This window comes from Schistocerca piceifrons, chromosome 6 (assembly GCF_021461385.2).
Source record: "Schistocerca piceifrons isolate TAMUIC-IGC-003096 chromosome 6, iqSchPice1.1, whole genome shotgun sequence".
Classification (NCBI taxonomy): Eukaryota; Metazoa; Arthropoda; class Insecta; order Orthoptera; family Acrididae; genus Schistocerca; species Schistocerca piceifrons.
In genome coordinates, this window is record NC_060143.1 from 408420566 (window position 1) to 408448318 (window position 27753).

The 27753-nt window shown below is 38.4% G+C and overlaps 1 protein-coding gene across 3 annotated transcripts in view; it reads right to left on the minus strand.

The window, feature by feature from the left end:
- LOC124802730 (serine/arginine-rich splicing factor 7-like) overlaps positions 1 to 27335 on the minus strand; it is a 43561-nt gene extending 16226 nt beyond the window's left edge. For 2 of the 3 annotated variants that reach the window (XR_007017149.1, XM_047263698.1), the window contains exons 1-4: positions 27212 to 27335; positions 26724 to 26939; positions 15194 to 15347; positions 14913 to 15080 (exon numbers count right to left, since the gene is read on the minus strand). Coding sequence is in view for 2 of the 3 variants with exons in the window: in XM_047263698.1 (XP_047119654.1) it covers positions 14913 to 15080; positions 15194 to 15347; positions 26724 to 26859 (458 nt within the window). In the remaining variant the exon portion in view is untranslated. Of the gene's footprint in view, positions 1 to 14912; positions 15081 to 15193; positions 15348 to 22411; positions 24044 to 26723; positions 26940 to 27211 lie in introns of those variants that run through there. The other variant, XM_047263699.1, reaches the window with a different exon arrangement.
- Between the last annotated feature and the right edge of the window lie 418 nt (positions 27336 to 27753).

Here is a 27753-nt window from a genome sequence, read left to right on the forward strand (position 1 = left end):
CTCAATGACAAGAATGTGCCCTGAACCTCTAACTGCACCTTCACCCTCTATGACAAGTCCATTAACTGAATGAGAGTAACTTGTAACGCTAGAGCTCTTCAGCTGCTATTGCTGACGATTTTTATTCAAAATCTATGTGGTGGCAGGGTTCGAAGCTGGGACTGAGGATGCTTTGATTACTAATCAAGGATGCTGTCCCTGTACATACCTGTGCATTAAGACGTAGTTTCTTGTTACCAGTAGTGATGCAGGATAGGAACAGTCAGTGTGTTTCATGAGCCAGCTGATGATGAGCAAGAAGAGATGCGCACAGAAGGCCACCCACTAATTTTTGTGTACTTGGTAGCACCTATACACCCAATTTTTGAACTTTTCCCACTGCCTGCAAATGTCGCATGATGGTGGAATGATCACAGTTCATCATGTTAACCAGTTCTCAAATACACTGACTTGGATCAGTGTGAATTAATGCTTTTAAATGATCATCATCAAACCCCGAAGGTCTTCCTGAACACAGAGTGTCACTAATATCAAAACGGTACTCTTTAAAACGCGAAAACCATTTTCTTGTCATGCTCTGGCATTATTCCCATACCAGCACAAATTTTCTGGAGCCCTCTGTTGCTGTCACCTCTCTATCAAACTGAACAAAAGGATATGTTGAAAATGTTCGATTTCTCCATTTGACACTTATTTTTCTGGCATCCACAGCTTCACTCACCATCTCCAAATGAAAATGTGACGATGTGTACACACAAATAGCAACAGTGAACTACAAATAATAAATGAAGCAATAAATAAACCTACAGCAAATGGAATACCAAAATACAAAACAAAAATCCTACGAACATAAGCACCAACCTAATACTTTACTCACGAGTTACTAGAATGCAAGTCGGCTGTTAATTCTCACTAAATATTATTACCAAGGGGCAAAGAGCAAAGTAATAGTTCAACTGCTAATAAAGATCCTACTACAGTGTTCACATTCCAATTCGTTTTCCAGTTTTCCCTATTTCATGAATTATCAAATGGACATTTCATATTAGCAGGTTCCATACTGTATTCTGGAATGCCACAATAGAAATCGATATGCTTGCACACAACTCCTTTAGAAGTCAGTAAATGAACTCTCAGTCATTCCTTTAGCAAGGTTAAAACAAATCTAATTGATAACAGTGCACTGCAACATACAAATAATTCTCAATACTAAATGGAATGATTTCAGGTAGCATCTTTGACAAATGAAAGATTTTGATGTTACAGAACGAAATTCATTTAAGGTACTATGGAAAATCTGACACTAACTGACTAAGCTGGTACCTAAACAAGCTTCATAAGAGGAGTTTTATCATTTACTAAAGACAGCACCTTGTTCATGCAGCCAACTTCAACTCTATCTGCCTCCACCATTTGGTTGTAGAGCTTCAGCTCATTCCACAATTTGCAGTATAATTGTTTCAAGCCTGTTTCTTGATTTTCTTTTCTTCAATTTGTTTCCTTCTTCCAAGAGTTCCTTTATGAAAGTGCTATGATAAACAAGTGCCTAGTTAACTTACAAGGGTGTGCTGGGAAGTGTCTCTGAATTTTTTTTTGTCAAAACTCTTGAAGTTTTTAAAATAAAACAACTGTAATTAACATTCTAGATCTTTATTCTTTCTGTCACTAGACGGCTGCAAATTGTAGTGTGTAACATGGTGATGTTTAACATAACTATGTTGGTGCCTGAGAAACAGCGTACTGTAATCGAATTTCGAATTCGAAGAGTTGGGCCACATGTGGAACACCATCTTCTTCTGCACGACAATGGCAGACTACACATGCGCACTGTGACATCTGCAAAAATCTGATACCTTGAGTTAATTGTCATTTATCAGTCTTCATGAAGTCTCTACTTCGTCCCCATCCAATTTTCATCTGTTTCCAAAACTTTAAGAACACCTTCGAGGTCTTCACTTTGACAATGACGAAGCAGTGCAAGCAGAGGTGAGGTTGTGGCTCTATCAACAAACGTTCTGCAGCGATGGTATCAACAAACTGGTCTCTCAGTTGAAGAAATGTGTTCATCACCAGGGCGACTATGTTGAGACATAAATAGATTGATATGAAGAACAGAGATACAGAGTGTTAATGACATTTGCTTTATTTTTTTGTTTTTTTAAATTGAGGTTTTTCATATTAAAAATTCAGAGGCATAATTTTGCAGAATGGCCTCTTAACTTCCCTTTTCTGTGTTTTATTAATATCCATTTTATGTTTCATTCTTTTGGTGTATGATCAATGGTTTTGCTTTCAATCCAGGATTCTGACTTCCTGTCAATGTTTCCATTGCTTAAAATTTGTGTCAAATAAATTACTTTATTTCTGGATATTTGCTTGGCCACTGTGGTTCTTGTTTTATATCCATCAGATGCCTGATACCAATAATTCTACTAATCTAGTACAGAATTCATTTACTCACTTTAATTGTATTTCCTCTCACTTGCCTATTCAGTGTCATTTCTGCATTATTATTTTTATATTTAATTTATGTATGGCTAGCAGGTAAGTCAAAGTAATTAATATACAGAGTATAACACAAAGGTATAGCCAAACTTTCAAGAAACATTCCTCACATATAGAAGAAGAAAATGTGTTACTGGACACGGGTCCAGAAACACTACTTTCATGTTGGAGCTCATTTTCTACTTCTCTTCACAACCACATTAACCATGGGAAACATAAAGGATATGAATATGTGAGCACAGTATGAAAAGCTTCCCCAAGTGAAATGTTCAGTATGCCATCTGTTTGCAAGGATACATGTATCAACCCATCATTGCATTGAATGCCTGATGCGCTGAAGTATCCTTGGGGAATTGAATAGTACTTCACAGCCTTCCACGACATGGGTACGTACATTCTGTACACATCTTATACTGGGGTTTCATACACAAGAGCTTTCAAATGCCCCCCCCCCCCAAACAAACAGAAGTCTAAGGTTCATAGGACCTACACATGTCAATAAAAGCAATGAAGTTATTCACGTGTCACCATTATCTTGTTCAATTAAGCAAGAAACAATGGCAGTGACCCTAGGAATTATAACGTATTGTACATTCTAACCAAATGTAATGAAGAGTGTATTTTAAACATTTCACATTAAAAAAGTGTTTAATTTAATGCTGGTATGTTCTGTTTCTGTGTGTTTCCCATGATTAATGAGATTTTGAAGATAAGTAGAAAATGAGCTCTAACATGGAAATAAAGAGGTGTGCGAGGAGAGTTTACTGAAAGTTTAGCTATACAACTGCTTACAGAACAATTTCATTGACCAGTATTCATTTAAAATTACTTTTTAACTCTTTAGGTGATGTTTCATTAAATTTATGTCTATTACTGACTTTTAGATTCCACCCAAACTGAAGATCAGTCTTATCTCTCCAGGCTATTCCATTTTTCAACTTTCTGAGCTCTCCAGGTCCTTTGTCAAATGCTTTTTCCATGCCAACAAAAGCTATATAAGTATTTCTGTTTACTTCTAATATAATCCACATTTTTTCCTACACCAAAAATGATCAACCTAAACGTTGATGAATCTTTGTTATTAATTCTTCAATATTTAGCACAATTTTTGGAGCATAGGATGGGCTCCGCAATTTGAACACATGTTAATCTTTATAGGTTTCATAAATTCCGTAGGTATAGTTCCCTTAATGTAGTAACATGCACACACAAATTATTTAAGCAAGTAGTTTTGATGCTTAATTAGCACTGCAACTGGTTGCTTACAATATTTAAATTTTTAGGAAGGAATACAGCTGGTGACATACTTTTTCTACGAGTTATTGATCAGCCACAGTCCAGCACCCATATCTGTATGATGGATCTACATTTCTGTAGATTATTTGTATGTCACTTTGTAATCGATGAAATCGTTTAACATACTGACCAATTCTGATCTCTTACTCTGTTGCCCTATGAATTTATTTCTCACTACTTCTATGCGCTTGTGAAATCTGAACCACATCTAGGCTCACCTGAAGCATATAACTCTCCATGAAACAGCACGTAACTTGATACAAAACGAAGGCCTACTGCTAGTTTGCAACTGAAGCAAAGGTTAACACAAATAAGGGCAACTGCCTATGTTTATGGAAAGTTTGAGCAAGTCAATAATAAAATATGTGGTTAGTGCCACATATGACTGAACACATGATCAACTGCAGTTCAAGAATAAAAACAATATTCACTTAAGCAATATTTAACTTACATGTCAAACAGTTATTTAAAGAAGCACAGATTCAGTTCCAGTAACACTACCTTCCAAGCTATGTTGTCTGGTGGTAACAGTTCACAAGCAAATTGAGGATTTCCTTAGAATACACTGCAAGAATTGTATGACATCAGTCTCCAGAACTTTCCTGTGACAGATTTGGCTGTTTTGTGTAGCCTTAGAACATGAGGTCACTTAAGACATATAGTGCTGTGCCACATCAAATCTGCTATTTCTCCAATAAGAAGTTTCTAAACATGTGCTCAACCTAATAACTCACCATATCACAAGACACATGAGATAGTGATCCACAACATATTTGAACACCATCTGAAACTATGACATTTCAGAGTCTCATATCACTGTTCATATGATTACTAAAATCCATAATATTAGTAGCCAAATTTCAGAACGTAAATAATTTAGGAGTAAAGGAGACCATTCAGCAAACATCAGAAGCACTGGCACTCACAGAAAGAGAGAGAGAGAGAGAGAGAGAGAGAGAGAGAGAGAGAGAGAGAGAGAACTCTGCTAGCTTTTGCAAAAATCCTTTTACAAGTTCTACAAGCTGTGCCACAGTGACCTCATCCCAGAAGTCCAACATAACCTCCTATTCTTACTGGAATCCTTAGGCCCATCCCAGAACCTCTCCCCTGAGTCCCTCTCCCTCCTCATCCCCCCCCCCCCCCCCGAAATGGCCGCTTTCTACATGCTTCCCAATGGCCACAAACCCAAACAAATCATGGATGCCCGGTTGTAGATGGTTATTGTGCTCTCACTGACCAACATCTCCAACCCGTTGCCCGAAGCCTAGCCTCTCTCATCAAAGATACAAACCACTTCCTTCACCAATTCTTGACCTTGCCCACTACTACATACTACCCAAGTCCCTACTCCTCACTGTTGATGCCTGTTCCCTATATACTAACATTCCTCACGCCCATGGCCTTGCTGAACACTATGTCTCCTAACATCCTTTCCACTCAAAACCCACTATCTCATTCCTCATACACCTTATCAACTACATCCTCACATCCAACTACTTCTTCGTAAGGATAAATATAGAGCAACAATGTGAAAAAATTCAATTTTTTAATTGCATAATTTATTAGATTGTGATGTTATTCTTAAAGAATCAAAGTTTCATAATCAAATTATGGCTAGAAATATGTTTTAAAGAGATTAGTTTGGGTATCTGTGCTTGCCATGCCCCCTCTTTCAATGCTGTGATCCACAACTCTAAACTAGAAATTTTTTGTGCATTAATTTTTCGTTCACACAATCGAAACGAACTGGAGACAAGTCTATAAGGCTGTGAGAAAGATTATCTTTGCTTTTTCCTTTCTTCACAACACGGTTTTTTTGAATAGTACATGCTATAATCTTATTTCAGTTTTTAGTTTTGCACATACCAACCTGTTTTGCTCGAAATGGGTCATAACTGTGGTCACATATTTGAAAAAGTGAGTAAACGTCGAATTTCATGTGTAAAAGGTACAGGAAATTTAAATAACAGTGTTACACATGCTGCTCCTAAGCGTGAAAAAGAATTATCGACAAATTCACTGAGTTCATTGGAGAAGAAAATTAGTGAAGAAATTGATGATGCTGTGCACAGTGCCACAGACAAGTTTTCCAGTGATTTATGTTAATTGACTTAGAAACGCTTGCTCATATGATTAATGTTTCATGTGCATGTGATAACCATGGGTGAAAGGACCTTACACTGTATAACAACAGTGACATCTGATCAACTGGGTTTCGTGAAAACTATACATACAAGCAGATGATGATATCACTGGCCAGGTCTCTACCAATCCATTAGACACTTTGTAAGCCACTTAAGGATTAAATGCTTGTAGAGACTAGGCTTCCATCCAGAAGCATTCATGATGAAGATACTCAGAAGCATCGATGGAGTACAACTGGAAAATGCTCAGGCAACAGCAGATAAATTGGAAAAGTTGGCTAGGCAAAGCAGGCAGGGGAAGAAATTACTCTAGGAAGATTATGGATATGGGCAGCTTTAGTCACTAGCGATATAGCAATACTGTCAAAAATTGAAATAAAAACTTCAAATTCAAACAGTCATAAATTGACTTTTTTGAGCTATAATGTACCTTTTCTCAGGAACTATGAAAGCTAACATCCTGAAATTTGGCGTAGTTCTAAAGAATTACTTACTGAATAATCCTGTGCAGCACTTTTCTGTTATCTTTTCTCTGAGAAAATTTCTCCTTGAGAAGTTGAGAAAAATAGATCAGAAAAATAGCCACACAGTAATGCAAAACTGAAAGAAATTAATTTCGAAGCAGCTATGACCTTAAACACAAATCTCTTATACGTTTTATTAGTCTCTTTTGCATATGTAAACTGTGAAATTCCTATTTTATTACTTGATTTGTTACATGGAAAAGGTACTTTATAGAAACAAAGGTAACAAAAAATTCAAATCCTTATAAAATGTATGTCGATACGCATTTTAAAAAATGACACGGAATATCAACCATTATTATGTACATAATAATCTCAAGCTTTACTCTTTTAGCTGTAATACTTTTGAGATGTATATATTTATCAGTATAAGAATGCATTTTGCCCTACATTTGCCCTTAAGGGGAAGGTATATAAACAAATCCACAGCACAGCCATGGGCACCAGCATGGAACTCTCCTACGCCAACTTGTTTGTGAGGCAGCTGGAGAAAACCTTTCTAGCCACCCAGAATTCCAAAACTCTTGCTGGTTCAGGTTCTTTAACGATATCTTCATGACCTGGTCTCAAGGCCAAGATACTCTATCCTCACTCCTCCACAATCTCTACACCTCTCCCATCCATTTCACTTGGTCGCTCTCAACCCAATGTGCCACCTTCCTGGACAAGGATTTCCACCTCTCTGATGGCTCCAGCCACACCTGTGTCCATATTGAACAAACTAACCACCAACAGTACTTGTGTTCTGACAGCTGTCATCCAGTCTACAATAAAAAGAAAAATCCTTGCCACACAGTCTGACCGCCCAAGGATAGTGTACCTGCAGAGATGAAAGTTCCTTTGAGTGTTTATTAACGATTGTGTCAACAGTTGCAGTATTTATATTAGGCAACTAGTTTCAAATCTTGATTACAAAGATGCCTGCACTGCAGCACCTGATCTTAAAAATAAACACCAAAGTGACAGCATATGCTTTATGAATGTTTGCAGAATCAACGCCACAATCCACATGTGCCTCTTACCACGTCAAAACCAAACTGGAGATCAACATAGCCAACAGCACCAGGAAACTTTTGATGGCGCTAATGTCACACCTCACATACAAATGCAAGTCCACACTAATGGGTGTGTTGCATCTTATATGTGGATGTGTCTAAGCACCTTCATTAAACCTGACATCAATGCAGTGAACGACAACAACAAATGTACAAGTATTACACAACTACAAATCCTAGTGTCGCATTCACCTGTAACATATTTGGACATAAGACAAGCATTTCATGTTCTTGTTACATTAATGGCCAATGGGCGCACAAAATTAAAATAGGGGCCATCACTGCACCTTTATTAACCAGTGACATTTAATATAATGTACAATTAAACAAGTAAAAATCACATTTGTTGCTCCATCACACATTATGCATCATACATATAGATGATTGTCTTCCAAAATTCTACATACATAAATAATCTATGTACATAAAACATTTAAAAAATAATATATATCATTTAAATGATTAATGGAAAATCTCATATAAAGATGTGAAACAAATACTAACAAAGAGATAGAGGGGCTGGCCAGTACTTACCTCAGCTCAGTACAGTCAATAGATACACAAAAAACAGAACCGAAAATTTACCTTCCTAGCTTTCGGAACAAATGTTCCTTCATCAGGGAGGAGAGGTGAAAGAAAGGGAAGAAGGGAAAGTAGATTCAGTTACTCACAACCCAGGTTATGAAGCAACAGGGAAAGGAAAACAGGGAGGGTAGCAAGGATGGAGGCATGGTTGTCAGAGGGAAGGCAAAGATATTCTACTGTAAGTACTGTGCCAGCTTCAAACCAAAGAGGATGCATACAGAAGTAAAGAGGTATAAAGATAAACACAACTATGTAGGATGAAAAGACGTGTGAATGGCTAAAGAGGAAAGGGAAAGAGGAGAAGACTGAAGAGTAAATGGGAGTGAGGTGGTTTAACGTAGGTTCAGTCCAGGGGGATGGCGGGATGAAAGGATGTGTTGGAATGCAAGTTCCCATCTCCACAGTTCAGAGGGACTGGTGTTGGGTGGGAGAAGCCAAATGGCACATACGGTGTAGGAGGTTCCTAGGTCCCTAGAATTATGCTGGAGGGCATGCTCCGCTACTGGGTATTGGACATCTCCTAGGTGGACAGTTCGTCTGTGTCCGTTCATGCGCTCAGCCAGTTTAGTTGTTGTCATACCGATGTAAAAGGCTGTGCAGTGCAGGCATGTCAGTTGATAAATGACATGTGTAGTTTCACATGTGTGTGTGTGTGAGGTTTACGGGCGCTAAACAGCGTGGTCATCAGCGCCCAGTTTCACACGTGGCCCTGCCTTGAATTGTGTATGTTTTACCAGTAGCGGGGCTGGAGTAGGTGGTTGTGGGGGGATGCATGGGGCAGGTTTTGCAGTGGGGTCAGTTACAGGGGTAGGAACCGCTGGGTAGAGAAGGTAGTCTGGGAATATTGTAGGGTTTAACAAGGATGTTATGGAGGTTAGGGGGGGTGACGAAAGGCAACTCTGGGTGGTGTGGGGAGAATTTTGTCAAGGGATGATCTCATTTCAGGGGTTGACTTGAGAAAGTCATATCCCTGGCGGAGTAATTTGTTGATGTTTTCGCGCCCAGGATAATATTGGGTGACAAGGGGGACGCTTCTGTGTGGTCTGGGGGTAGGAACATTGTTGTTGGACGGGGAGGAATGTATTGCTCGGGGGATCTGTTTGTGGACAAGGTCAGCAGGATAGTTGCGGGAGAGGAAAGCACTGGTCAGGTTATTGGTGTAATTGTTGAGGGATTCATCACTGGAGCAGATACGTTTGCCACGAATACCTAGGCTGTAGGGAAGGGAGAGTTTGATGTGGAATGGATGGCAGCTATCAAAGTGAAGGTACTGTTGTTTGTTTGTGGGTTTGATATGGACAGAGGTGTGGATGTGAGCTTCAATAAGATGAAGGTCAACATCCAGACAGGTGGCTTGGGTTTTGGAGAAGGACCAGGTGAAATTCAGATTCGAAAAGGAGTTGAGGTTATGGAGGAAATTAAGGAGTGTTTCTTCACCATGAGTCCAGACCACAAAGATGTCATCTATAAACCTATTGTTTAGCCAACAAGTTTTGTAAGAAGCAGATACATAGTCCTACTAAAACAGTGTCTCGTGGCACAAAATCGTTTATGATACCTCGTCATGCACAACCACACTGAAATCGCCTTTTCCTGTACTGTGTGTATCTGTTTGTGCGAGTCCTGTTGCCGTAAATCACAGTGGGTGAATACTAAAATACAGATACTCAAGCGTTTTACTTAATTCTAAACAATTTTACGTTACTGCTCATGCATGCAACATGAACAATCTTCTCCCAATAGCGCCTCTATGAATACACCACCAGTCAGATACAAACATCATGACTTGACATAATTTACTAACTACACATGCTAATCCAATTACAAATGCACATAAGTGTTCTCCGGTGAACCACTGTTTCAAATTCAACCACAATGATCTAACATATTTGTTGGCTTTACATGCATATCCAATTATGGATTACATTTCAATGACATAATACCCACTACAAAGTGCTCTTGTATGAAAGACTGTGTTGTGTGTCACACAGTGAGCAGTATGTACGATATATTTGCTGTGAGATCATCTTATGCTATTCTGGGTACCTAATGCAGTAATTAAAAATTGAAAAAGCCATTAGGCGTTGCTTGCATTCAAAAACCTACATACCCTCAACTAAAAATGAAATAAAGAAATAAAATTTAAAAAGTCAAGAAATAAAATTTAAAAAATCAGGCCATTGTGTCCGGCCTCCGTGCATGAGCACTTTTGCACGACATCTGGACACATTATTTATAAACCATTTACTCCTAGAGTTCCTGCCACACACACCTTAGAGCCTACTAATATCTTTGCATTACTATCTAGCAATTATACGGAAACGGCATTGGCATCCCAGAACGCATGATGAAGACGCTGGTGACATTACACGGCCATTCAACCATTCAATGAAATGTCCATGCATAACTAAACACATGAGTAGGTGAGGAGATCTCACATTAAGTGATATTGCCCATATACTCTGTATTAAGGAGACCAAGTAATCACAAATACAGAAGTCACTACAAGCCCCAAGTCAACCTGGGGTGTATGATTAATTTGAAACAATGTTTTTTAGGAGAGCACTTAAGTGCATTTGTAATTGAATTAGCATGTCTAGTGAGCAAATTACGTCAGGTCATGATGTTTGTATCTGACTGGCGGTGTAATCAAAGAGGCACTATATGGAAATGTTGTTCATGCAGCATGCATGACCGGTAACACAAAATTGTTCAGAATTATGTAAAAAGCTTTGAGTATCAGTATTTAACTATTTGTCCTCTGTGATTAACGATAACGAGACTCACATGAATGTACACGCACTTTGAATACAGGAAAAGGCAATTTCTATGTGGTCAGGCATGATGGATTCTGTGTGGTGAGACACTGTTTTAGTAGGATTACGTAACTGTTTTTTACAAAACTTCTTGACTAAACAAACCCTATGTATTGTTTTTAATTGATGTACATAGACTTTTGGAAGACAACCATCTGCACATATGATGCAACATTTGTAATGGAGCAACAAATGTGATTTTAATTTGTTTCATTGTACTTTATATTAAATGTCACTGGTTAATAAAGGTGCTCTGATGGCCCCTATTTTAATTTTATCTGCCCATTGGCCATAGATGCAAACATGAACATGAAATGCTTGTCTTATGTTCAAATATGTTACAGGTAAATGTGACACTAATATTTGTATTTGTGTAATACTTGTACATTTGTTGTTGTCATTCACTGTACTGATGTCAGGTGTAATGAAGGTGCTTAGACACATCCACATTTAAGAAGCAACACACCCATTAGCTGTGGACGTGCATTTGTATGTGGGTGTGACGTAAGCAGCATCAAAAATTTCCTGTTGCTTTGGATATGCTGATCTCCAGTTTCGTTTTGACTTGGTAAGAACCACATGTGGATTGTGGCATTTATTCTGAAAACATTTATAAAGTATATGCTGTCAACTTGGTGTTTATTTTTAAGACCAGGTGCTGTCAGTGCAGGTATTGTTGTGATTCGTGAATTTCTGTGTAAATGCTAGAACTACTTGGCCGTCTCCTGTCTCGAAAGCACGATATTTTAGATATGAGTGCGAGAAAGTGGAATCCTACTTACTACATGTCACATGTTTGTGTGTGCAGGTTGGAAATGAGTCGTGAGCAGAATGTAGACACGGCGGGCGAACTGCACCAGGCCCACTTGCTCTTCTAGCACAATATTTTCAACAATTTACTGTGAGTCTCTGCATTACAGTATTGGAATATGTCTTAAATCCCATGTTTAGCAGAAAGATACCTCAGTAGTTTTCACAGTTACTTCTGTCTCATAAATGGGTATTATTGTAGCTAATTTCTAGTCCCCTGGAATTTTCTTGTGGAGTGTTTATGCTACTCTGTTCTAATTGTGTTTTGACCATTGTTATAGTAACAGGAACAATGAAGAAGAACCAGTAAAAACTTTTGTCTTAGCCTTGGTGAAGGGAAGATGTGTTTTCTGATCTCATATTGAGAATGGACATGGTTTTTAAGCCAACTTTCTCTCTTATGTAACTTATTTTGTTTCTAATGCTTGGAGACACAAGAGGCTTATGAAACAGTATTTATATATGTGAAGTGTGGAATTTGTAAAATGTCTGAAGTTAAAATATACATTGTTAATTGAAGCAAATGAAATTTGGTATGTCTACTTATTTTTATAAGCAGAAAGAGTCTTAAGAAATTCCTGTACCTAGCAGCATACTTCAGAGAAGAAGTGAAAGAGAGTTTGCAGCAACAGGCTAGCCAGCAGGAAAGTTTGGCCGAACATCTCAAGTAAGTCGTCTCATAATAGAAGTAGAAGTTTGCAAACATACTTCAACACTTTAAGTTGTACAAACTGTTAAGAGTTTATCTCTGTATTCAAATAATTTCTGTTACATTTGAACTATCTGTTGTTAATTCCACTTTTGCATTCACTGTTCATTGACAACTATGTACCGTTTTCGTAGCCTCAGTAGGCCAGACTTGAAAATTAACCTGTAAGGTATGAACTTCGACGCCTAATTTTTTCTTGCCAACAGAATGCTGAAACTGGAAAAATGAAAAAACTGAAAATTCCCTTGCCCAGTATGCTGATGATCTAACAAAGGCCTTCACTGACTGGCACTACACTCCCAAGCCTTGTCTGCAAACAGATTTCCAATGTCATATCTTCACACACATCTACTCCACCCACCATACCCATTTATCAGCTGCAAAGCAGCACTTCCTTGGTCATCCAATAGCACCCTGGAATTGAGCAAGGTTTTGTTTATCTGTAATCATACCCAGAAATGACGAACAACCTAACAAAAATCCTTCCAAACCTTCCTGAAGCGTTATTCCATTACCAGCCCAACGTACACATCATTAACGGTCCATCTTTTTGCCATTCCCACTACTAACACCTTGCCACAGGTTATATACCTGTGGAAGACCCAGGTTTCCCATACATTCACTCACCACACCCTACTCCAGGCCTGTTGTGGTCTTATGCTACCTCTTCAGAGACAGGGGCAGTTGTGAAAGCAGCAATGTCACATACCAGTTCTGCTGCAATCACTGCATGGTATTTTATGTGGGCATGGCCAACAAACTGTCCACCAGAACCATCAGAATGAATGGCCACCACCAAATTGTGGCCAAGAACAGAATGAAGTTGACCACCAATACTGCTGAGCACAACATGGCTGGTTCACAAACTGTGCCACTTTGAACATCTCTTCCAGCACCAGCTTTTCTGAACTATGTACATGGCAGTTACCTTTGCAGCCCATCCTTCACTCTCATAATCCTCCTGGTCTCAATCTCTGTTAACCCACTCCCCCCACATCCTCTATCCAGAAGTTTACCCTTTCTCTGTCCTTCCACCCCCTCCCAATTCAAACTTCCATGTCATCTTCATTGTAAACTGCATCTCACCAGCTCCTGTACCCAGGCATTACATGCCTAGCCTGTGCACCTGCCACACCTCCCTCCTGCATTCTTAAGGCATACACCTGTTTCCTCCCTCTGAGCTACACAGTAATTAAAAACTCCTCCACTGAAAGGGCTATGGAATTACGGATACATAAACTCACATACCTATACAATACTGCCAAATTTATGAAAAACACAGTTATACAGTCTGCAGTCACTGTTTTGAAGAAGAGATATCTATAGCTCTTTCATTTCTTAAAATTATGTGGTATACGGCCAGATTTCATGCTGAAATGGCTCAACACAGCTCAGTCTCCATACAAATGTCGAACTCTTGGAATTACGAATCGCCTGAGCTACGTTCACAGCATAGAATATGCCTTCAACATACATGCGATTTTTCTCCCATTAAAACCGTAACATTTGCTTGCACTGGTACAGTTATTTGCATGAGATACTGTGACCCATAAGCTTTAGTCACGTATCTCATTCCTGGCGCTGGGAACCCCGTAAACGTGAGTTTAAATAGCATGCAACTTTTCTGTATGAATTACTCTGAAGACTGTACAAATATCCTGTGCAGAGCTTGTGTGAAAAAAGAGAAGGGAAAAAATGTACAAAATGACAACCACTCTGTTAACTTTCACAAAATGTTGATAGGGAAACTTCCAAATTTTCAGAAGACATATGTCATAAGAATCTAAACAAATTAAAGAACACTAAGTCACACTGACACAAGTAAACTGCTGCTATCTTGTATGCTGAAACTAAATAGCTGGAAAATGAAAACTGATTTGAAACATACAGTATAAATGACAAGTGAAATTTACTTGCAAACAAGACTGAGTAGGTCCCCTGCACAGCAATCAAACTCACAGTCCTACCATTATTTAAAATGGTTTGATTACTGTCTGTAAATTTCTCTAATCTATCAAATAATGTCTAGTGTGTGTCACATTTTCCATTAAAACAAGAAAAATCAAACAAATAGCAGCATTTCCCCTTGTGCATACTCTAAGCATAAGTACCACCCGCCAGCATTGTTGAAATTGCTTAAACAGAATAATACTCTTACAGATGCAAAAATGTTTGCTGTTTGGAGTTAGTGAAATCAAATAACTTCCACGTCACTTATGCCTTCAGAGGTGTAATGCATCTTAGAAGATCACAGATAAAATTTTTAATCAAGGTACCACAAAGTTGGAGTACTGAAATTCATTTACTGGGTGAAAAGACATTCCCAACTCAACTTAAATCTCTAATTCAAATAGATGTAACTGTAAGGTTATTTCATTTTTTGCAGTACATTAACTTTAAGAGGCTACTATTAACAGAAAAGGAAAGAATTTTAAAAGGGTAAACATTATAAACAATTATTACTGCACCTGGATGGTGGGCGTTTATATCCATATGGAGTGTCGGGGCAATCCCTGGAGAAATGTCCCTTATCTCCACACTGATAGCAGCGCATATTGGGATCAAATCCCCTGCGACCTTTCCCACGAGTCCTTGGCCGAGCGAAGGTGACTCTAATACGACTGCCATGAAGTGTTCTGGCAATTGCACAATTAAAATTCAAAAGCTAATACAAAATAATGAGATATAATGGAACAAAAAGTCTCTAAATATCTCAAGTCCTATTACAATTATTAACATTTAAACTTACATTCCATTTGTAGCTTTGACAGCATCTTCGGCATCATCTTTCTCATGGTAAACTACAAAACCAAAGCAAGGTGGAGCTTTGGCCAACCAGACTTCCTTGAGACGCCCATATTTTTCAAAGAGACGTTCCAAGTCTCTCTTTGATACACTGAGCCCTAAATATAACAAACTGGTTATTACATATCCTTGAAACAGCTTACACAGTACCTAGATTTCATATGATCATTGAGTTTGATGCAGCATGCCTCCATCAAATAAAACAATCAGAACACATCAGTATTGATTATATACTATACAGCCACCTTCTGCATGCCTTTTCTCATCCCACCAATGCTTCCCTTCTCCTGCCTTGCTCTCTGAAATAAACCATCACTACAAGTGTACCATTAACACATCACACAACAGCAGGGAAACTCTGCCATCTATTACATTCTAACAGCCTCATAATGTAAGTACATATGTGAAAGATAGAAGTACACAATGAAATTGCTATGCCAGCTCAATATGAATCTTGTTTATGTAGTAAACAGTCAGTGCTTTGACTATGAATTGGTTAATTTCCCTCCAACATTAACCATCTCTGCTCCACCATGATCGTTCATAACCTAAAGCTGATCGAGATCACCAAGCGTCTGGTTTAATAAAAATGAAATAACTGGCATCTACCTCAACGTGACCTGTAAGATATAAAGTCATCTACAATAACATACAATGCTTTTTGAACAAACATTTTCTCTGAAGTAGAAGGGGAGAGATTGCAATCAAGGGTCAAATATTGGATGCACGAAAGGGGGAGGGGTACCAGATACCAAATACAAATCTTTTAACACTAAGGATTTCAAATTCTAAAGGAGTTAAGAATGAGATGAAGTATGGAAGCAAAATGATTAACAGGAGAGGGTGAATGCTGAAATGAAGTGTAAAAATAAATATAAACACAGAGGAAGCATAGATGAAAAAGAGGGAAGATATTAGAATACGATTTTTTACTACCTCACAAATACATGGCATAGTTATAATTATTGTTTCCTAACATAGTGTGTACTCATCGTCAGCAGTCAACTCTGCTTCACAACCCACATTATATGAATTCATTGCGTCTGTCAATGAGCCTAGAGGAGCATATCACATGCCATCCAGAACAATAATTTCTCTGTCAGGATCCATCATAGAAAGTGCTAGACCATCTGCAATAAGCCATTCAAACATTCCATACATCATGAATAGGAATGAAGTCATGAGAGCATGCTGGCCAAGGCAGCTGAATGATAACCTCACCTTGCGTACAACATGAGCTGCACAGTGATGAAACCACAAAATTGGAAGAATTTACAACACACAAGCATAGTTGCCTTGTATTTTTTTTCAATTTATAAATTAAAACAAATCCTACACTAAAACCCAAGTGTAGGACTGGCAATGTGTTGCTGCAGATGGGCAGGTAAGTCTAGGACCACCAAAATTACAAAAAATGGTTCAAATGGCTCTGAGCACTATGGGACTTAACTGCTGTGGTCATCAGTCCCCTAGAACTTAGAACTACTTAAACCTAACCAACCTAAGGACATCACACACATCCATGCCCGAGGCAGGATTCGAACCTGCGACCGTAGCAGTCGCACGGTTACAGACTGTAGCACCTAGAACCGCTCGGCCACTCCGGCCTGTACCAAAATTACAATAATGTTCTCAAACAACTAACACCAACAGTATTAACAACTTAATGCGCAATTTCAAGTAAAATTGTTGACCTCGGGGCAAGTCAGTTTTGACTCCGGAGGAAAGCAGCAAGACAAGACTTGTGATTCTTGAAGATTTCCCAGCGTACTGAATGTTCAATGAGGTTTTGGGATTGCAGCCGGATCATATTCACTTCTCGCCACGATATTTCGGCAAGAAGTCAAGATGACCCGGCTGCAATTCTGAAACCTCATCAAAAAAGACAAGACTTCTCTTTAAAGATATGTTAAGGAAAAGCAAACACACATTTATAGCATTTGTATACTTTGAGAAACCTTTTGACAATATTGAGTGGAACACACTTTTTGAAATTATACACCGAGGAGAGAAAAGTCATGGGATCCCTCCTAACACCATGTCAGACCACCTTTCGATCAGTGTAGTGCAGCAGCTTGGCTTGGTACGGACACAACAAGTTGTTGGAAGTCGACTGCAGATATACTGCGACATGCTGCCTCTGTAAATTGCTAAGTATTGCCGGTGCATGATTTTGTGCACAAACTGACCTCTCGATTATGTCCCATAATGGGATTCATGTAGGGCAGTATGGATGACCAAATCATTCACTCAAATTGTCCAGAATATTCTTCCAATCAATCACGAACAACTGTTGCAGAGTGACATGGTGTGTTGGCATCCATAAAATTCCATTGTTCTTTCTGAATATGAAGTCCATGAATGGTTGCAAACGGTATCCCAATAGTTGAACGTAACCATTTGAGTCAATGATCGTGCAGCTGGACCGGAAGACCCTGTCAGTTCCATGTAAACACTACCCACACCATTATGGAGTCACCACCAGCCTGTGCAGTGCCTTGTTGACAACTTGGCTTTGTGGAGTCTGCATCACACTCTAATCCCACGATCAGCCCTTACCAACTAACATCGGGATTCGTCTGATCAGGCCACAGTTTTCCAGTAGTCTAAGGTCTGACAGAGAGAAGCGCAGCAGGTGATGATGTGCTGTTAGTGAAGGTATTCGCATTGGTCATCTGCTGTCACAGCCCATTAAAACTGAATTTCTCTGCACTGTCCTAATAGATATCTTCAGCATACGTCTCACACTGGTTTGTCTGTCAGCAACGAAAACTGTACGCAAATTGTCGCTGCTCTCAGTCATTAAGTGAAGGCCGTAGGCCACCGTGTTGTCCATGGTGGGAGGTAATGCCTGAAATTTGGTATTCTCGGCACACTCTCAACACTGTGGATACCGGAATATTGAATTCCTAATGATTTCCAAAACTGAATGTCCCACGACTATAGCTCCAACTACCATTCCACGCTCTAAGTCTGTTAAATCCTATAGCAATAATGATGTCAGGAATCACAAGAATCACCCGAGTACAAATATACTACTGCCACCTGCATATGTGCACACTGGTACCCCATGACTTTAGCCACCTCAGTTTACTGGGAGTGAAAAGCTATTTACAACTTGTACAGAAACCAGAAGGTAGTTATAAGAGTCGAGGGGCATGAAAGGGAAGCAGTGGTTGAGAAGGGAGTGAGACAGGGCTGTAGCCTATCCCTGATGTTATTCAATCTGTACATTGAGCAAGCAATAAAGGAAACCAAAGTAAAATTTGGAGAAGGAATAAAAACTTCTGAGGTTTGCCAATGACATTTTATTCTGTCATAGACACCAAAGGACTTGGAAGACCAGTGGAATGGGATGGACAGCTTCTTCAAAGGAGGATGTAATATGAACATCAACAAAAGCGAAACAAGAATTAAGGAATGTAGTCAAATATGATCATCAACCAAAGCAAAACAAGAATAATGGAAAGTAGTCAAATTAAATCAGATAATGCCGAGGAAATTTCATTAGGAGATAACACACTAACAGCAGTAGACGAATTCCGCTATTTGGTAAACAGAATAACTGATGATGGTTAACGTATGGGTGATATAAAATGTCGACTGGTAAGGCAAAAAAAGCATTTCTGAAGAAGAAAAATTTGTTAACAGCAAATATAAATTTAAGTTTTAGGAAGTCTTTTTCTAAAGGTATTTGTTTGGGGTGTAGCCATGTATGGAATGAAATATGGACAATAAACAGTTTAGATGAGAAGAGACTAGAGCCTTCTGAAATGTGGCACTGCAGAAGAATGTTGAAGATCATACGGGTATTTGTGTTATAGACACGCGCTGAGACATCAAGGGAGCACCAGTGGGCAGAGCGTGTGTGTGTGTGTGTGTGTGTGTGTGTGTGTGTGTGTGTGTGTGTGTGTGTGTGTGGAGGGGGGGGGGGTGCTGTTGCAGTACGTGATGGGCATACTTCTCACAGCAGGGGAAGGAAACAGGTGTTCCTTCTGCCTAAACAATGAATGGTAAATACTGTGAAACATTCTGGAATTGGAAACAGGTGGTGACAGTGCTTGTCCACATACAGTTCATCACAAAATTATCTATAGGGGGTTGCTACTGGGAGTTTTAACCATACATCCCATAGTCTTGATCTTGCTGCAGTATCTTGTACCTGAAGAAAATTTTCAATAAGCGAAAGAGATGCTTGTGGTTGTCAAACAGACTGAAACCATACATGGCAGGCTTCTACGATACAAGAATACAAAGGATTGTTCCCAATATGATCAGTGTCTCACTTCCAAAGGTGAACATAATGAAAAACAGCTTAAGAGCTGCCTCAATGTAAATGTCAATTATGCATATTCTTACCTTTCTTTAGAGACAGTTAGAAGAAAAATATTGTCAGCATTCATGCGCAATATCAAGTTTAGTACAAAATGTGATACAGTGTTGACTGTCAATGATGACATTAACATTGTGGAGTTATGTGCTGTCAATGGATGACATCATTAAAAACTAGCAAACATTTGCAAAACAAAAACAGACAACTAATGGTTTCTCAATGGGACTAGGGTTTTTGGGATGGGAGATGATGATATTAATGCTTTGAACGATATTTAAAACTTGAAACTATCAATACCAGAATGGAGCAAAAGAGGTTTTCACACACCACATAATTCTAATTATGGAAAACACAATGTGTGTGTGTGTGTGTGTGTGTGGGGGGGGGGGGGGGGGGGGGGTGGATATATTGTTCACGACATTTACTAACTCAGAACTGAACTGTCAGCTTCTTCCAATCTAACCTAAGTTTTCAGCTACGGTAAAAAAAAAGGTCTGTCACCACTGCCTTCATGAAGAAAATCAGGAATGTCCAAATCACATTTGTTGGCATCCACCTACTCTCAACCAAACTACGACCTTCCAACCTAACTTAGACTCTGGGCTACAAAACAAAACAGTGTCGCTACAACCACCATTACAAAAATTTTCGAAACAGAATGACAGTATTACAATCTTCAACACACTCACTGGCTCCGCTAGACTTACAGAGGTCTACCACACAATACAATCTAAGCTACCACCCAGAATAAATAAATCACATTGTTTAAAGAAAACTAAAGCATGAAATAATGTGCAAACACCAAACTATTAGGTGATTATCAGCTGCTAAATTTTTCAAGCCTTGTGAAACCTCCCTTATCATTATTCACCATGGGAAAGGGGAATGTTAACCTACAAATACTGAACAATGGCTCTGACCTGTTGTATGGTGACAGGTAAAAAAGTGCTCTTTCACTAGAATATCGCACCGTCCCAGACACACAAAAAATCTTTTAATTACGGCAGGTAAAGAAAGCTTTTGTTAAGCTGACACGTTCCACATCATTACAAAGTGCCGCGTTCATGATCAATGGAACAAGCATTAATCTAATCTAATATCAGCGATAACAAAGGGAAAAGTGCAGGAATTGGGCTTTGAATTGGTCCCTAATCCACCCTAGTCACCAGACTTTGCTCTAGACAATTTCTTCCTGTTCCCTAAGCTAAACCTTTGGTTTGCTGGAAAGAAGTTTTCCTCAAATGAGAAAGTGCTAGCTGCAGTCAACAAGCACTTTGCAGAGGTTGACAGAACCTATTTTTGCAATGGGATGAACAAGCTGGAGGATCACTGGATCAAGTGTATATTCCTCAAAGGAGACTATTTTGCGAAGTAAGGTGAATTGTTTATGAAACAAACTTTTTTTTCCCTGACTTATCAAACCACTTTCATATGTTCAAGGAATGAATTCAAAAAGTAAGAAGCAGTATTCCTGAAGCCACTGATCCAGTTCCACATGGAGAGTATTTGTATTTTCTTTCCCCAACTCATTTAAAGAATGTGGGAGAAAATGATTTCAAAAGCAAAGGAACCCTAAGACAATAATGATGTTTACAATCCTGAACAAGACTGTGTGATGTCAATTTGCTGAAGCAATCTGCTGCAGTAGTTGGTTCTTGTCTGAAAAGTAAAAATGTTCTAGCACCAGGAACAAATTTCTTCAGTTTCCTGCAATGACATCAAAAAGTTAATCTACAATTATGAGGTGAGCATGATCCTGCAGAGTGGAGACATTTTACTGATTCTCCTGCACTAAGCCTCAAAGGTGTATTACTTCATAATGAGTTCATATACAGATCCCTTCCTATAGACCATTCAGTTGAAATGAAAGAGCCATTCAGATTATGACTGTGTTAACAAGTATTCAAAATGAGGAATACAAATAGTTTATTTGTGGTGCTTTATTTACAGGAGCAAGCTAGGTACTCTAAAATGCCATGCTTTTTAATGTGACGGGGTTAACTGGGCAAAGTAGAAGTACTGGTGTTTAAATTTTTGGATAAACCACTTCTGTGCATAAGATAAGTAACATATTGCATGGACATCTTGTAAAAAATCAATAGTAGTAGTAATAATAATAATAATAATAATAATAATAATGTTGCTTCCATTACTACGCATCGCAAGCTGGAGTTCATGAAGCAGTTAGTAAGGTATTTCTCACAAGATGGATACCACTCTAAGTACCTTTGTACAAAATTGTTCATTATCACTCAAGAAAATTGAAAGTTGGGGTTCTGTTTTCCTCAAATTCACAAATTGATGAGGGACAATAAATCTGAAAACATGGTGAATATTAGAGAATAAGACGCATGGTGCTGAAAACTTTCTAGGGAATAAAAAATATTCATATTATACTGCAAAAATCATGATGGGAAATTTCAAGAAATTAGGTTGTAACTCGAGTGTGAAAGTCATTTCCTATACCCACATAATGATTACTATGCACAAAATCTAGGTCATTATAGCGAAACACAAGGAGAGTGGCTCCAATGGGACATTAAGGAGGTATCAGGAAAGATGGGATGAAAGTATGACAACTGACTATTGTTGGACATTAAAGAGGGTTCTGTGAAAAAATAAAAAGTGAAAAAAGTTTGTATATAACAGAATACTCACAATGTCACAAACACAACTATTTGTAGTTCTTTTATGTAGGCTTGTGCAATTTTTATTTGTTCACAAATATGGCTGTAACCAAGGTGGCAATTATGGTTATTTTTTACAACACATAATTATATTACATTCTTAGTACTACTGTACAATAATTTACTATAAAAGTAAATTTACCCTTGTCCAACTGACCATAATCTTGATGCTTTGCCATTATTGGCCCATGTATTTAAATCTGATGACACTTTCTGTAAATGGACTAAGGATATCTTCTACATAGATTTTTCTTTACTGTCTGACCTGTGTGCGCCCCCTAATTTAATTTCTCAGCACTCAGTGTCACATCCACATATCAGTTTTGTTGTCCTATTGTAATGCTGTCAGGTCATAGCTTGTAGTCTTGTCTTATAGCACAAGTGCTATCTGAGAAGGTGATAACTTTACTCTTCTTTAGATTTACCAACATTTCACTTCTTTGGGCAAGTTTCTGATGACTTCTAAATCATCCTGTAGAATCTCATAGCCTCCCACATTATTATTTTTCCTTCTCTCTTCTTCTTCTTCTTCCTCTTCTTCTTTTACTTCTTCGTAGCAAACAGTTTCAATTTTGACTTTATCACTTCCCCTGAATCATTCACATGAACCACACACAGCAATGGCCCTAATTTATAGCTTTGTGGCACAACTCTATTATTGTTAAATTTGATGTGAAGTCTCTCATACTCACAATTTATGTTCTGTCATAGACTTCTGGGCACCAACATAATATGGTTTCATTAGGACCCATCCCTTGCAGTTTTGTTGGCTGTACGACGAGATTCATTCTAAAATACTTCGGAAAGATAAATGGCTATACAATCAACTGCCTTCTCCTGCCAATCTGATATACCCTGCTGAAAACTAGCTAGCTGTTAGAGTCATGAAAACCTTGCTCTGAATCCATGATGGCTTCTACACCATCACCTCACTTTCTGCAAAGATTCTCTAATATATTTATCAATCATCCCTTTAAATATTTTACTTACAATACAAGTAAGATGAAATGCCCTGTAATTTTTGATATTGTCCCTTGGTCTTTCTACCACTTCTTTCCATTATCTGGCATCTCACTTATTTGTACAGAAGTTGAACAACCTGCATAAGCAGAAACGTTTTAGGAAGAATGAGATTTTAAAGTTAAATAGGGATCTTTGATAAGGCACAATGGTGAAACCCATGAGTTTTTGAATTTCTCTATTCTGTCCTCTCCTGCTTGTTTACTCCCTTGCTCCTATGGTAATATATACTTCTCTGTTATTAAATGTGGACCCTTTGACAGCATTCCTCCATTGTTCCTGTACCACTACTCCCCTGGACTTTCCCAGCCACACCCACAATTCTCTTGAATTCATGGTTAAATAGCTCAGCTTTTACTGTGTTCTTTATTACTTGACATTTGCCTTTGTGTTATTTTATGGCTTCTTATACTTCCAAACATGCTGTTCCACCTCTTGGTAACACTCCACCAATGGCATCAGCTGTTCCAGGAAGCAATTTCTTCTTCTCTCTCTACCTTACTTAACCATTCACTAGGGCCTACTGACAAGCATTGCTACCCTTTGCTTTAGTGATCTAATTCTTCTGCGCTCTGACCTTACTTTTTACTATTATTACATATCTAGTGTAATAAACAGGGTTTGACAATTCCTTTGTGACTCTTCATGGAACAGTCTTTGCTTCAAATTCTGATGTAACATGTTTCAATTCTCACAACAGTGTCTTAAACACCACGTGGTGTCCTAACAGTTTTCTCCTGTGTTTAAGCACTGACTGAATATTTCACTTAAGTACATTATTTCCTCCACATATGGTATGTGATATTTCGCAACTGTTCTTTGTTTTCTGTTAAGACTTGTGCTCTCTAACAATACTTTGACTACTAACGTCCTAGGGTTACTTACTCCTCAATAATGTCTTTTCTACCATTTATAACCTCACTATAAGAAAAAACATCCATAAGCTATCTTTTCTGTTAACCTTCTTCTGAGGGCAGCTTGTATAATACAACTTAATTCTTGCACTGTGAGTACACTTTCCCTTCCCATTGTGCTCCTGGCTGTTTAAGTCCATCCGAATGACTATACATATGTCTATCCTTCTGTTCAGCCAAGCTCCCACAGTTGAACAATTTTTCTACTGTACTGTAAACCCACTCCTCATTACATTTATGTCTATTACATCTAACTCTTCCTCTCTACTAGTACTGAGTCGTAATCTCACTATTTTACTGACACAATCATGGTAAGTCTGCTGGTATGTATATGCTTCATGCATTAAAACAGATACTTCTCCATCCCAAGCCATTCTGAAGACATGGTATCCTTTTTTTTAAAAAAAAAAAAAAACCCTTTCCATGCCCCCCCCCCCCCACTCCTCGTCATGCTAGATTCTACTCCTACATCATAACACTCTGTTCCCCAACTAAAATAATGCACTTTAGTGGGAGACACCTCAGTGCTAACTTGTTTGACTTATATTCCGTTTTCTTTAATTTTACCCATCCTCGTATCATCATTTATATTTTTCCCTTTTCTAATCATTAGTTTCCATTTAATGTGTTATAGTTTTAAATATTTGTAAACATTTTACTATTGGTCAACATTTCTTTTCATTTTATCATTCCTGAACAATTATTTTCATTATAATGCCTTAGCTTTTATTACAAAAAACAGCCCTCAAAGCACACAGACAGTAATTCCAAAAAATATTAAAAAGCTGACAGTAACCCACTCAGACTGTCACAATTCACCTTTGTTTCACCTGGTGAAACAGCTTGGTACATTAGATTCTCTCTCCAAATTCAGGCTTACACATTAGAAACTGAGCAAACGGTTTTGATGCTGAGCAATACATCAAATGGATGTCTCAGTATTCAGGAACTTTAACTCAATAGAATGTGTCAACATTATGGTGTGTGATACCATCAACTCTGTAACCATCATAATTTTCTTGATAAATAATGAAAATTTCAAAGTAAATTAGAAAACCTAGACGGACAACAAAAGAAGTTAACAGAAGATTAACACTGACCTAGATTGCCTTTGGTAAAGTAAATACAGCACTTTCACACCCAAGACACTGGTGTGCCTAAACAAAAAGGGAAGTTTACAACTGGCACACATTACCTGTTTTGACCTATGACAGAATGCAATGGAAAGAGACAAGCTGGGAGTTGGCAGGACAGCCAGGAGAAAGGGAAAAGACTTAAGTCGAAGATGCTTAATTACAACTGTAACCAAACTGAGATGGATGGAACATGGAACAAGGAAATACTTGGCTCGATTCTAAAAGGGGGAAAAAAAAGGCTACGACAGTGAACTCAGAAAACTTGCAGAAGCAATGTTAATTCACATAGCTGAAGACCATAATGTTTAGGCAAGTGTGTTGGCAGCCTTTACCCAGCAGAGGATGTCAGAAGGCTGTTGATTATGAGCTTCTGTCGCACAGCAATATTAATATGAAACTATGCCACTTTCCCTCATCTACCTCTGCTACACATCTAATCAAAGAAAATAATTAATTAAACCAACCCTACGCACATTTTAAAGTCTTGCATGTGAATGACGAGTTTTGGGCAGTCTACCTACACAAAACAAGAAAGTTTCCAAAGTGTACATGTGCTCTCATACATAACAGTTTCTACAAAATTTTGGTCTAGCAGTATCTTTGTCCTTGTTTGCTGAACTTACAGGAGACCTTCATAAACCACGTACTGCTTGCAAAATCCATTTCTCTGTAAACCTCCACCAGTTTTCATCTGACAATGTAGCAGTGAAAATTCCTCTCCAGAGTGCTGCATGCATTTTTGCTGTAACTGTCTGTCAAATGATAGAGGACATTAAAGTGAATACTATGTTTGTCTATCCCTGACACTTAACAAGAGTGAATCACCATGAAATGTAGGGTTCACTGGTAGTGAATCAGTAGACGAAAATTATATTACATGATAAACACAGTTTTGATTTTTTTATTAGTTCAATATTAATGATCAGCAATAGGTGCCTCTTTCTTACAATATCAATTATGTATGAATTCCTCAGCTTTTTGTGGACTGAATAATTGATGTTATACACCTTTAAACTCGAGGAAAATAATTTATAAATATGGTGGTACAATAAATACAGATGACTATGAGCATGAGAGACTAATTATTACTTTGGCACATTGTTGCCCATTGACTTATAGGAATTTAGTACATTTTCCATTCTTCATTATTACAATTCAAAGCGGCTTTTCTAGTAGCACGAATCAGCCATACACAGTGCGAAAGGATATGGAGCTACCAACATACTGTAAAAGCTACTAGTTACTCCCAGAACAAGATGTATGACTAATTTAAAGGGAACTGAAAATTGTTGTACAACTGCCTAAGTAATACTATGCAACATGCATCCCATCAATTTATGTACAATTTTCTGTAATTACGACGTTATGTAGTTATATCGCATACCAACATCCGCTATGTGTAACCGATAGCCTTCTTCTTCTTCCTCAAAATCGGCATCGTCGTAATAGCTTCTACTGCGTTTGCTGCCTTCACTCGATACTGAACTAGGGCTCCGTTTTCTCGCTCTTCTGCTCGACATTTCTGGCACGCTTTTGCCGCTGGCAGTGATATGGAGTAACACACACCTTTACGCTGCAACGTCTATCCCGACCTCCAAATCTGTAAAACCGCAGCTATTTTAAGCACTCAATATTTCACTATGCATGAATATATTTTAGCTGTACATCCAGGCATAAAACGTAGAAGTGAGGGAATCGTGCAACAACACTCAACAGGGAAATAAGTACAAATTATCAGAAATTCGGAACGGAACAACAGGTTCGGAGTGTCTACAAGACGTAACACAGCCACTATAAACCGGAACTTCCAGAACATTTACAATCCGTTGCTAAGTGTCAATAAAAAGCGCTGTAATTTTCCAAAAATCTAACCTTCGCTCCCCCTACACAACGCCGCACAACAAACACCTAAACACCCACACCTACAAACCCTATGACACCACACAAACTCATTTAAGTGATCTCCAAAGATGTAAACTGACAGAGCCATAGATTTACTTCCCTTGAACTGGTCTTCCACAAGCCACAGCAACGACTACAAAACTAAGGCCGTTTTGAACTACTTTTTCCACACGCTGCAGTCAGAATTCTAGTGGCATAGTATTCAGTATGGGCTCATCTGAAATGATATGGGCAGACATTAATTAAATTATTATCAACCAGTATCGTATCTACGTCTGGCGCACAAGGGGCACAAAGCCCAAGGGCCCCGGCTTGATGGGTTATTACAGTTGGTTTTCTTAAGTGAATTTTTGGAATTGAAGAACAAATAATTAAAATTTATTGCCAAGTTACAAACATTTCTCACATTTCCGAAAAGTTAATTTCAAAATTTAAACCGTCCTACTTACTAAAAAGAAAAGAACAAGAACCCATGACTGTCACTGAAGCACTCGCTAGTTTTCAGAATTTAA